The sequence below is a fragment of the Nansenia antarctica genome (genome assembly GCF_963989245.1).
Source record: "Nansenia antarctica genome assembly, chromosome: 1".
NCBI classification, from domain to species: Eukaryota; Metazoa; Chordata; class Actinopteri; order Argentiniformes; family Microstomatidae; genus Nansenia; species Nansenia antarctica.
This window is the reverse complement of record NC_137674.1, coordinates 24,296,582-24,308,827: the sequence shown is the minus strand read 5'-3', so window position 1 is coordinate 24,308,827 and position 12,246 is coordinate 24,296,582. Positions and strand designations below refer to the sequence as shown.

The 12,246-nt window shown below is 46.2% G+C and overlaps 1 protein-coding gene across 1 annotated transcript; it reads right to left on the bottom strand.

Annotated features, from left to right (window-relative positions):
* Positions 1–2,177: 2,177 nt before the first annotated feature.
* LOC308167556 (G-protein coupled receptor 151) lies at positions 2,178–3,365 on the bottom strand (the record flags this gene model as incomplete). Its single annotated transcript, XM_080541973.1, has 1 exon — positions 2,178–3,365. One exon carries the CDS (start codon positions 3,363–3,365, stop codon positions 2,178–2,180), a length of 1,188 nt encoding a protein of 395 aa, XP_080398099.1.
* Positions 3,366–12,246: the final 8,881 nt, after the last annotated feature.

Here is a 12,246-nt window from a genome sequence, read left to right as displayed (position 1 = left end):
ATGTTTTATCAGTCGGTGGTTGCCAGCGTTCTGTTCTTCGCCGTGGCCTGCTGGGGTGGAAACATCTGTGCCAGGGATGCTGCGAAGCTAAACAAACTGGTGAAGAAGGCCAGCTCTGTGGTGGGGACCGGGCTGGACAGCCTAGAGGTGGTGGCAGAACAGAGGATGGGGAAAAAACTGGCGGCCATGCTGGCCAATCCCTCCCACCCGATGTACTGCGAGCTGGCGGGGATGAGGAGCAAGTTCAGCCACAGATTTGTTCTCCCCCGTCAAAGTACAAAAAGATTTGGACAGTCCTTTGTTCCAGCTGCACTCCGACTCTACAACCAGGCCCTGCAGGGTGGGGGAGACCTGGAGCTGGAACTTTTGGAACTTTTTACTTATTGAGCCTGCACTGTTTTATGTATTTTATTGAATGTTTCTGTTTTCTGTATTGAATGTTTTCTGCCCTAACTGAGCTGTTTGACAACAAAATTTCCCCATTGGGGACAATAAAGGTTTTCAATCAATCAATCAATACACATGTTCATAAAAACATATTATCAAAATGTTGTTCTTATTTGCTGCGAGGTTCTTTGACTTAGTTTGTTGTGATCAATAGAACTCCCAACAGTGTCAGTAGTTTTTAACCTGATTTTGGGTGTCTTAATTTAACTATACGAGGACTCATTTGAAGCCATGGCATATTGTGCCATGAATGCATCATGCTGACGTGTGGAAGGGTACAAGTACCGTATGTCTCAAAGCTTGAGGCTTTCTCCTCACCACTCACCTTTGATCTTCATCCTCTATACAAAACACTTAAATGTCAAATCTCTCTGGGCTTGGGCTTCTCAGGGGGCCGACATTTGTGGTGGTAAATGGAAGCAACTGCAAAGAAGGACCCTTTTAAAAAAGCTCCCAAAAGGTTATCATCTATCCACTTAGAATGAAATGAACCCCGAATCTGTGGTCTCCTCGTTGCATCGACACTTGATAACCTTTTGAATCAGTCATCCCAACAGATTGAACCAGGCCAAATTGTATTTCCACTTGATTAGTTATTAGGGAAAACAAAGCTACAACCAAATACATTATTGGTTGTCTTGGATACAAGTTGTTGTTATTACTTGTGGAACAATGTCAGATGCAATGCAAACTTGGCCATTGACTAGTACAGCTTGGCCAAGACAATGTGCCAGGTGGCCTGGGGTGGTCCAGTGGTCTAAAACCAGTGGTCTAGATTCCATGGCCTACAGTGCACACAAACTGTAAACCCATGTTGGCATGGGTTAGAATCCAGCCATTGCCCCGCTGACATACAGTACCCCCTCCTAAGGTTACTTACTTCCTGTCTTTCTCTCCTGTCTCTGTCCAATAAAAACAAAAGAAATATGTGATTGGGACAACCACACTTTAGGACAATGTGACAGCAAAAGACAACAATATTAGTCCACATTTAAGCAGTTAGAACAATACGATGGCACAAAGTGTTCTTATCAAAAAGTTGAAGATGTGCGTGAGATTCATTTGATTATCTCTAAAATGCATAATGTAGCCTAATAATCGCAAATAAGATGCTGGAATGTCAGGGGCAACGGTCAGCAGTCGAGCTCAAATACATTGGCTCAATATCATGCAGTTATTCTGAATACACACAGCTTCCATGTGTATAATATACAGTATACCCACACCATACTTGTCTACGTGTAAGAACAAGGAGACTCAGCACATTTGGGAAACAACTTTTAATAATAGAGCAACCACAAATCTAAAACACAAATACCATATGTCCCTTTTAAGCCCTCGTCGTCATCAAGTTTATGTATATTCTACTTACAAAGGCAATGTGGATAGCTAGCCTACATATTGTAACATAGTATTCACAGTACATGTTCTAGGCTTCAAATGGCAAAAATAAATAAAAAATGGACTGGATCTCAGGAGCTCCAATTACCATACATTTGTTTGCAGATCTAAGGTTTATAAGAATTCCACATAGGCCTACAGCAAATACAATAACTTAATGTACAATAGGCCTGTATAAATACACAACCTAAACCGCAGTTACTGTAGGCCTATATACAGTAATACCTGCATTACAGATAGGTTATAGGTAGGGACAAGTACTTTCAAATGATAGAAACAAAGACAAGTCAATTGATGAATGGTTAGAAACACAAACAAAATAATATTATTTAAACTGATGACAACTGTTTTTGTTTTTTTTCCTCCCGTTCCCATGGCAACGGATCATGTTCCACATTGGCAGTCGTATTCCTGCGCTCTTTCCAAAAGTATTTCAAGTCCGGAAAGGTTATTTCCGACGCGTCTTTATCCAAATCTGGCTTTGCAGACGAGGACGCACACTCTAAGTTCACTTGAGAATTAATGTCAATGACTTCCGTTTTTGGATTTGGAGTAATGTTGACATCTTTTGAGCCTCTGCAAGTTATGAAAAACCATAGGGTGCTTACACCCTGCCTCATGTCGCCATACATGGTCAGTAAAATGACCGGAGTCAGAGAGCTGGATGCGTACAGGAAGACCTGGGCAAAAATGACAAAACCGATTGGAGGCTTATTATAATTGCGTCCGAGCCTGGCCCACGTCCAGGTGCCCCATTCGGGCAGCAGCATGAGAGCATCTGCACCACTGATGCATAACAAAACCAGGTTGACTTCACGTAGTTGAGGATTGGGTGCATGGTTCACTGTTGGCTTGGTGTCGCACAGGGTTTTGGTGTAATATGCAACGGTGAAAATGATCGGGATCGCGAAGGTTGACGTTGGGTAGATCTTGTAGAACACGTTCATGAAATCAGCGGAGCAAACGCCTGGCGTTTCAGAGACGCAGAGATTGATGTCGTTGTATGGTTTTAAAGAGGCGAACATGATATGGGGGATCGGAAAGATCATTGATACCGTCCATATGAATACCAGAGCTCCATATATTCGCGCCGAACTAAAGAAAACACATTTGGACGTGCTTGACACAAAGTTATGTCTTGTCCTGATCGTGGCCATAAGAGTTAACGTTTTAGCAACCACGCAGGAGTGCTGAAACCAATCCGCTGTTCTGCAGACAAAGCTCCCCAAAGTCCACGTCTGTCTGTAATATGTCATCGCGCGTACAGGAGCGCACAGCATCAGTATCAACAAGTCTGTGGAGCTCAGGGTGGCGAGGAGCGCTTTGACTTCGGACGCCCTCCCGTTTCTAAAGTCGTGCATGAGAATCAGTAATACCAGCACATTCCCCACTATTCCAGTCACACAAATCCCTATCAAAATGACAGGCAGGACTGTCTTGGTGTCCTCTCCATGGAGTAGTTGAATCCCCCCAGCAAAATCAAAAAATGAGACGTTATTTGGTCGATCAAAATCCATATTTTTTCCTCTGTGCGTCTCGCAATAATCTTGAAAATATATGGATCTATGAAACTAATTCAACAATATGTATTGTGAGCCTAAACTGCCCCTAGAGACTTCTGACTTAAGGAGCTGTCGCCAACACAGCGGTTCTGAAACACTGCTGACTGCTGATAGGGTCGCGATGGCATCAGCTAGTGGATGAGCGGAGGCTGGCAGGTACGCTATTTTAAGTGTTGCCATTTAGTGTCGTCAACCACTCACGTCATTTGATCGCTGTGGCTTCAGGCTACAGTTAACACAAATGGAGACCTATTCTAAAAGGCAACTTGACTTGCAGATGTGCATTCACAACCGTAGACAATTTCCTGCTGATTCTTAGTCACATTTAGTAGTCACTTAGTCACATGTTTTAATATATATATATATGAAACAAACACAAAACATGATGTCAGTGCAGTACAGTCCCTTGATGTTTTGTGTGACCTTTATAGATAATTTAGCATGCATGAACGAAAAGCAAATGGCATGGCGCATGCATAGAGATTTGGTGAGGCTGCATTCTCATTTTATGCACCCAGATTGTAGAATGCACTGCCAGTTTACCTTAGGGATGCAACCGTAGCACATTATGTTCAAGACTGAAAACCCATCTTTTTAATATTGCCTTTAAATGACAAAATCATTAAATTATGATTATATAATGATCAAAGCACTTTGAGCTGCAACGTTTGCAGGAAAAGCGCTATACAAATAAAGTTATTATTATTATTATTATTATTATTATTATTATTATTATTATAGAACATGCAGTCAATATAAAAATGACCAGAAGCAATACCTCCTTTATGTAACTTATGTGTTCTTATCAGGCTTTTCTCCAGTTCTCCAACTGTAATATATATTACAATCTTACTATATTTGATTACCAGTATAATTGTGCAACAATATTTGTTACACTGTAGCCTAACCTACACAGCAACATCACCAGTGTTAAATTAACTCTGAGAGTGTTACATTTAACACTAGAAAAGTGTTTATATGTGTCCACTCTTTTTAGTGTTGAATTAACACTTTTGAAAGTGTTAATGTTTTTACACTCATCAAGAGTTATTTCAACACTGTAAGGAGTTGAAAATTAACACTGGCTAACACTTTAGTAGTGTCAATAGTTGTTCAGCTCTCCCTCTAGTTTAGCTGAATGGTGAATTTTCTGCTTGCTCCGGCAGTACGGGTGAAATGATGAGACTGACACAATTCGGTTTGATTTCCTTCTTCCTCTAATAAACAGATTGTAAAACTGAAAACACATTGATCCATTAGTACATGTAAATAATTAACAGTGAACGAACTAACAGAAAAGATTCAACAAACTACACAATCATTCAGAGCTCAACTTACCAACTCCCATCTCGCTCTATACTGTCATTCCGATTCCCTGCCACCCAGATTACCTCCATTAAGCCCGCCCCCATTTCTATCTAAGCCAATCACTCTCTGCATGCATACTTTTACCCAATCAAATGAATCAAACAATAAAATAAACTCCCAATCAAATACCCTCCCATGGATTAGCCAAACACCTCCCACTTGGTCCATTGGTCCTTTGTGCCTAAATGGACCACAACTTTCCCTCTCTTTAATACAGTTATTTTCTACTGCTCCTCCACGGGAAGCAGCACGACCACCCGCCCAACGTCTCGGTCGAGCGTTGGGAAGAGATCGTGGCCCTCGCTCCTTCCTCGTCCTGAATCACCCACGCCTTCTTGCGCATCTTCAATAGGGTGCCAGCCAACCCCTCGTGGTTCGCCCCATGGGCCTCCCCTGCCAACAGAGTGCTGATCCATGCAGTGTAGGGGACAAGTGGGATTCCCACCTCCTTCGCCTCCTGGATTCCTCCGGAACACACCAGCAGCCCCGGCCCTTCGACCCTCTCAACTACCAGTCTGTCCCAAGTCGTCTTAGGAAACTCTGTTCCATCCTGTGCAGCCAGACACAGGTCGCGGAAAGCTGCGTTCAGCTCCTGGACGCCGAGGCTAACTCCGCTTCTTGTCTCCCTCGGGCGTGTAGCCTCCCACTTTGCGTCTTCTGGAGCCCTCCTGCAAACCAACCACTGCCTAACAGCTCGCCGGACCCACCCAACTACCCGAATGAGCCTGCCTATCTCACTGAAGCGTTCTGGCTCAATCAGGTCCATGAGAGCAGCGCCCCAGAGCCTCTCCCTCTCATGCTCGGGGTCCCTGGAACTCCCAACCGGTGTGGATGTCCCCTTTGCATTTGCTTCCTCCTCAATGCCGCATTTCGGGTCCAGCCCCTTCCTCGCCTGAGCGCGTGTTACAGCTGCAGTGAACGCTTTCCGTTGCAGCATGCTCACGCTGTCTCGAGCACTTACAGCCACTCCCCTGGATGTTTCCTCGCTCAGCTGATCAGCCAGCACCAACACCTCTGACTCTGGCTCCACATTGGCCCTCGTTTCTGCAGGCTGGCCCTCTTTGCTCCTCCCACTTTGACCCGACTGGATCCGTGGTTCCGGAGCGAAACCTCCAGCGTTGAGCGTCCTCTCGATTCCCTCCGTGATGCTCCTCAGCTCTCTCCTGTCGCCATGAGACGCTAGAATGTCGTCTACATAGGTGTCCTCCTCAAGTGCTCTCCGCTCTTCTTTTAGGTGGGCGACCTCTGGCAGCCTTGCCGTCTTCCTCATGGCCAGCTGGGCGATGCATCCGGCTGGCTTGTCCCCGATGTTGACGCGGGTAATTGCGTAGGTTTTGATCTTCTTTTCCTCTGCGAGAGTCATCTCTTTCCCGCCCGGCTGACAATTTCCGCAGCGACACCCTCCACACTTTGGCTCGCACGCGGCGCTGATGCTATCCCAGCTCCACCACTCGAGGACCTCTTTGCTGCTTGCAGCTGTTCTCCCGGTCTTTTCATGACCTTGCGGCTTCTGGTCTCCATCCTCTTCTTTTGCGCTGGGCGTCTTGCAGGGGATCTCCTCAAATCTTACTGCCTCCGTTCTCAGAGAACGCGCAAAGTGCGTCTGGGAGTTGTGTGCGGATCTTTCCCAACTTTCAAACAGGTCTGGGTGCGTTCCTCCCACGGTCTTCCCCAGAGGCCCGTCCCACAGCACCAAGTCTCCCGTCCCTCTTCTCCACCGTGGAGCGAGTCGTCCCTCTCGGTGGCTGATCAAGAGCTCGATTTCCTTAGGTCGGACCAGCTCTTCCTTCTCGACCCCAGGGAAGAACTTACAGAGTCGCTCTGGACTGATGACCTTGTCTGCACGAGCGATTGTGTCGAGCCCGTAGCATACCATCTCGTGGGGACTCCATCTGTTGTTGCTCCACGCTCTGACCTTTAGCAGGTACTTATTAGTCTTGACCTTGACCTTCATTCCACCGACTCCATGCACAGTCAGTGTTACTTGCTTCCGCTCCAGTCGGAGCCGATCGGCGGCCCGGTTGGTGATATAATTTGTGTCGGAGGCGAGGTCTATGAGAGTTCCCAGGGCATATCCATCTTCTGTTTTGACTGTCAATATCATCATTAGTACTGGATGTTCCTCTGGCCCATCCTCTGCGAAGAGACTTCCGCCTTCTGCGCCCGCGCTCAGCGTCATCGAAGCCTTACTGGTGAATGCCTTCGCCCTCCTCTCCTGTTCAGGGTTGAGTCCCAAAGAATCCAGGAATTCTCGTTGCTTGTCAGCGAACCCTGGCCCTGTCTTCTTTCCCTCACTCCACTCGGGACACAGAAGGTAGTGATGACTTGCCCTTCCTTCATCCCGCTTGCACACTCTGCACAGGTACCGGTTACTACACTCCCCGTCGGCGCCGTGCATGCCCAAACATTTCTGACAGGCTTTGCTTTGCCTTACTATGGCTCGTTTCTCTGCCAGACTGACACTCTTGAACTTTTGGCAGAAGAATATTTTGCCACCGTGCTGATCGCTTCCACAGATGTCACACTCTTCTCTTCTTTCCGAGTTCCTGCCCGTGACTCTGGTTTCACCTCGATGTTCCTCCTCTTCTTCATCTACCGGTGAGTCTTTCTCCGTGGCCCTCGTGAATGCCCTCTTCTCCCATCTGACTGGCCTCTCCGGTGTTCCCCCAGAGGTTTCTGTGGAGCCTCGGATTCGCGCCATCCTTTCGAGGATTACTTCCTGCCTTTTCAGAAACAGAAGAAGAGCATCGAATTGCTTGTCTGGGGTGACTTGGTTTTCGGGTTCGGTTACAAAGGTAAACCAGCCTTCCTGCACGCGATCTGGCAGTTTGCTCTCGATGGCCTTAATTACAAGTGGGTTCTTCATAGCGCCCACTTCTCCTAAGTCAGTCAGGTCCATGAGGGCTCTTTCCACTGCCTGAATAAGGTCGATCGCTTTCCTCGGCTGGTTTCCTTTTACCGCTGGTATTCTTTCCAATTCCTCAATAATTTGCAGCGCGATGGTTGCCTTGTCTCCAAACCGATTCTCCAAGGCTTTGAATACGTCCTCCGCTGAGCGGTAGCTCGAGAGTTTGAGTTCCTCGAAAACCTTTCGGTCTATGCTCTCGAGAAGGTGGAGTTTCTTCACCTCTGGCGACCCCGATGGGTCTCCCTGCTGCTGCAGGCTCTCCCAATCTTTCCGCCAGCGATGAAAATCTCTCATACACCCGCTGAACACGGGCAGCCTTGTTGGAGGGAGTTTGATCTTGGCTCTAGTGCGGTTGCCTCCATATGTGGCGCTCTCCAGCCCTGCCTCCCGGGCTTGTTCCCATGCTTCCCGCTGAGCCTCCAGTAGTTTGGCGCGCTCTTGAGCGGCTATTTCTGCTGCCTTCAACTCAATCACGGCCGCCTTCTGCCTTGCCTCAGCGATCTCTTCTTCGGCCCCCAATTTCACCTTCGCTGTCTCCTTCTCAAACTCGGCCACGCTATCAGCTGACTTCAGTCTTGCCTCAGCGGCTTTCCTTTCCAGCTTGGCGATGGCTTCTTTATTTTCTCTATTTGCCGCTCGATCTTTGGCCTCTTCTTCGGCGAGAACGTCGGCCCTTTTCCTCTCATCTTCGGCGAGAGCGTCGGCCCTTTCTCTATTCGCCGCTCGATCTTTGGCCTCTTCTTCGACGAGAACGTCGGCCCTTTTCCTCTCATCTTCGGCGAGAACGTCGGCCCTTTTCCTCTCATCTTCGGCGAGAGCATCGGCCCTTTTCCTCTCATCTTCGGCGAGAGCATCGGCCCTTTTCCTCTCATCTTCGGCGAGAACGTCGGCCCTTTTCCTCTCATCTTCGGCGAGAGCGTCGGTGGCCATTTGCTTTGCTGCGGCGGCCTTGTCGGCCATTTTGTCAGTATTCTCCTTCTCAACTCTTCCAAATTCAGTCACAAACGTTTCCCAAAGTTCATCCCTTTTGTCCTCCAGCTCCTCTAGTGACTTTCTCGTGTTGCACGCCTCAACTACAGGGATCCACTCCCCCCAGCTTGATAGCAGACTTCGCGCTTTGATGATGAGGCTCTCTGTGAGTGTGCTTCGTTCTTTACAAACGTCGTGGGTTGCCTCTTCTAGACTGATCCTCTTCGCGCCTTCGTGACTCCTTTCTGCTCGTCTAATTGTGGATGAAAGTTCGACCCCCGCGAACCTTGTCCACATGTTGGCCTTTAAAACGTGACCGACCTGTTCAACCTTCTGAGCTCTCTCCTCAGCGGCCTTGGTGATGTCTTGAAGAAGCTGACTGTTACCCGTCTCAGGTTCCTGACTTGCTTTGGCCTGCAACCCTTCCTCATAATTGTCGTCTGCAGAGTTTAGGTCTTTCGCGTTTGATAGGAGCGCTATCCACTCGCGTTTCATGTCATCTTCGCCCATCAATGCCACTGACCTGATGATGTGGCGGTATCCTCTCTCAAAAGTGACTGCCAACTTTTCCCTTTCGGTCCTTAGTGCTTCCATTCTGCCTGTGACTCAGAAATAACTTGTGTGTACCTGTTTCGTCTTTCTATCTTATATCTTCAGCCCTCTCTGACTCCCTGAGCTGATTTGCGCTGGTCCCTGCACTTCCTTAACTAGTCTTCGGCAGCGGAACCAGGTTCACCGTGGGGTCATCCCAGGGATACTGCTAAAAATAAAATAATAAAGTGGGAGAGGATTTTCCTCCCCCCGACGACTTAATACCCAGGTACACACAAACCTATTTTAATGCAAACAGTCAATAGAGTCACAGAGAAGAGTGCTGGGTGTGGGTAGCTCTCTGGGTAGCTGCTATTAGCTCGCAATTCCTTTCTTGGTGGGTCTTGTAGGTTAGCCTAGCTGGCTGTGGATTCTTGCAGTTGGGTTAACCAGTTGAAGCTAGCCGTGGATTGTTTCACTCCTTGCCTGCCTAGCTAGCTGTAGCTTTGAGTGCTATAAGCTCTACCGCGTGCCTGTGCGCTATTGCGACAACAGGGCTAACGCTAGCTTAGTTTGCTAATGCTACGCTGGCTAGCAAGTGGCTAGTTAGCTACGGTCGCGGGTGCCACGGCTCCGTTGCCGGCCTAGTTAGCTGTAGCTTTGAGTGCTATAAGCTCTACCGCGTGCCTGCTGCGCTATTGCAACAACAGGGCTCACGCTAGCTTAGTTTGCTAATGCTACGCTGGCTAGCAAGTGGCTAGTTAGCTACAGTTGCGGGCGCCGCGGCTCCGTCACTAACCTGACCAGGCTTTAGCTTGCTCTTATCTCCGGTGAATGGATCCTTGTCCTCCCGGAGCTTCTGTTGCGTCCAACCGGGCTTGTATTCCTTAGCTAACTGACGGTCCGTCCTCCTGCGGTCGTCAGCGGGTGTTTTACAATTGTTCAGCTCTCCCTCTAGTTTAGCTGAATGGTGAATTTTCTGCTTGCTCCGGCAGTACGGGTGAAATGATGAGACTGACACAATTCGGTTTGATTTCCTTCTTCCTCTAATAAACAGATTGTAAAACTGAAAACACATTGATCCATTAGTACATGTAAATAATTAACAGTGAACGAACTAACAGAAAAGATTCAACAAACTACACAATCATTCAGAGCTCAATTTACCAACTCCCATCTCGCTCTATACTGTCATTCCGATTCCCTGCCACCCAGATTACCTCCATTAAGCCCGCCCCCATTTCTATCTAAGCCAATCACTCTCTGCATGCATACTTTTACCCAATCAAATGAATCAAACAATAAAATAAACTCCCAATCAAATACCCTCCCATGGATTAGCCAAACAATAGTACTCTACACTAGTGTCAGTGTTAGAAAATCAACACTACCAGACACTTGACTCCAATATATTAACACTAATGGGTGTAACAATTGACTGATGGTGTAGAATATAATTAACTCGAGGGTGTAGAATATTATGGACAACCAATGCCCAATCTAGCAACTGTACCCACCACAACCAATACCTATTATTACTTTTTTTTATTTTTTAAATACAAGACAACAACTTGCTCCGAAATAATCTTTTATTCACAGGCTACACCACATTTCACAACAATGAACTGCATGGATTCATACATAGTTACAGTATGGGACAATGTACACTTGGTCATCAGTGTCGTATGAAAATTGCCTATCACAGGGTCTGTACACTGAAACAATGGGAAATAGCAGGTCTTTGAATTTACACAAATGAAATCACTATATGCAACACAATTAATTCATATTCCTTTTGTGAACATGGTTTAATCAAGTAGACTTCAATCGTTTATGGAAAATGTTGAATGTACTTGTTGATTGAAATTGATTAAATTGAGTTTGGTCACCACCGGAAATGGGATATTCAAAAGGCGCCAGGAAGTGACGGTGGTCACTCTCTATAAGAAGCTAAAAAAACATCGTTGCCCGCGCACATTCTGGAAGAGTCTCTGCAGCCAGCCAGTCACGCTGTGACAGAATTAACGGAGAAAGTAAGTATGTTGAATGCACTTATTGTAAATCACTTTGGATAAAAGCTTCTGATAAATGACTGTGAAGTAATGCTAGCTGTCCATATATTTTCTGTTGTGCAATAGCTGGTATAACTCAAAATCGTCATACCACTTGTAGCCAAGTTGACTATCACCGTGGCTTTCTAGTTAGCTAAATTAAGTCCAAGAGGAAGGTATTTAACCTAACTGTACAATGTAAATACAATTTGGCCATTCAAACACTCTTGGGGACTAAGTGAATTAGGAAGACTCGTTTTTTTGCTAGCTAATGTTGCATCACTTCAACCAAAGTGAGATTAAGCCAACAGCGGCCATTTTGTCCAGCATTGCGCCAATGGCATTTTTGCTTTGTGCTTTTGTTATACATGTTTGTCTTTTAATTTGGAGTCAATTTACCGAGTTCACCTCACTGATTCTCACCTCATTGATCTTCTTTCAGGTCCATAATCCTATTTGCACTCTGAAAATCTTTAGTGGTAAGTGGCATATTTCTTTTGTGTTGCTGTTAAAGCCCAAAATCTGCATTCTTGTGACTGAGGTACATTTAAAAAAACAATTTAGTTTAGGTGCAAAAATGTTAAAATGTAAATATCATTATGGTTGTTTCCCAATTGATTATAATTGGAAAATAGTGTTGTTTAGTGGTAGTCCTTGTATTTAAAGACCTATGAATTACTTTGGAAGTGATAGCAAATGTCCATCATATGTATTGGATTTTGGTAGAGCAGGTGTTTCTGAACTGCGGCCATTTTGTCCAGCATTGCGCCAATGTCTGTGGCATTTTTGCTTTGTGCTTTTGTTATACATGTTTGTCTTTTAATTTGGAGTCAATTAACCGAGTTCACCTCACTGATTCTCACCTCATTGATCTTCTTTCAGGTCCATAATCCTATTTGCACTCTGAAAATCTTTAGTGGTAAGTGGCATATTTCTTTTGTGTTGCTGTACGCCAGGCAGTACGCCAGGTCATCTACACAGATCACTGTGAAAACATCTGTTTTCTCCT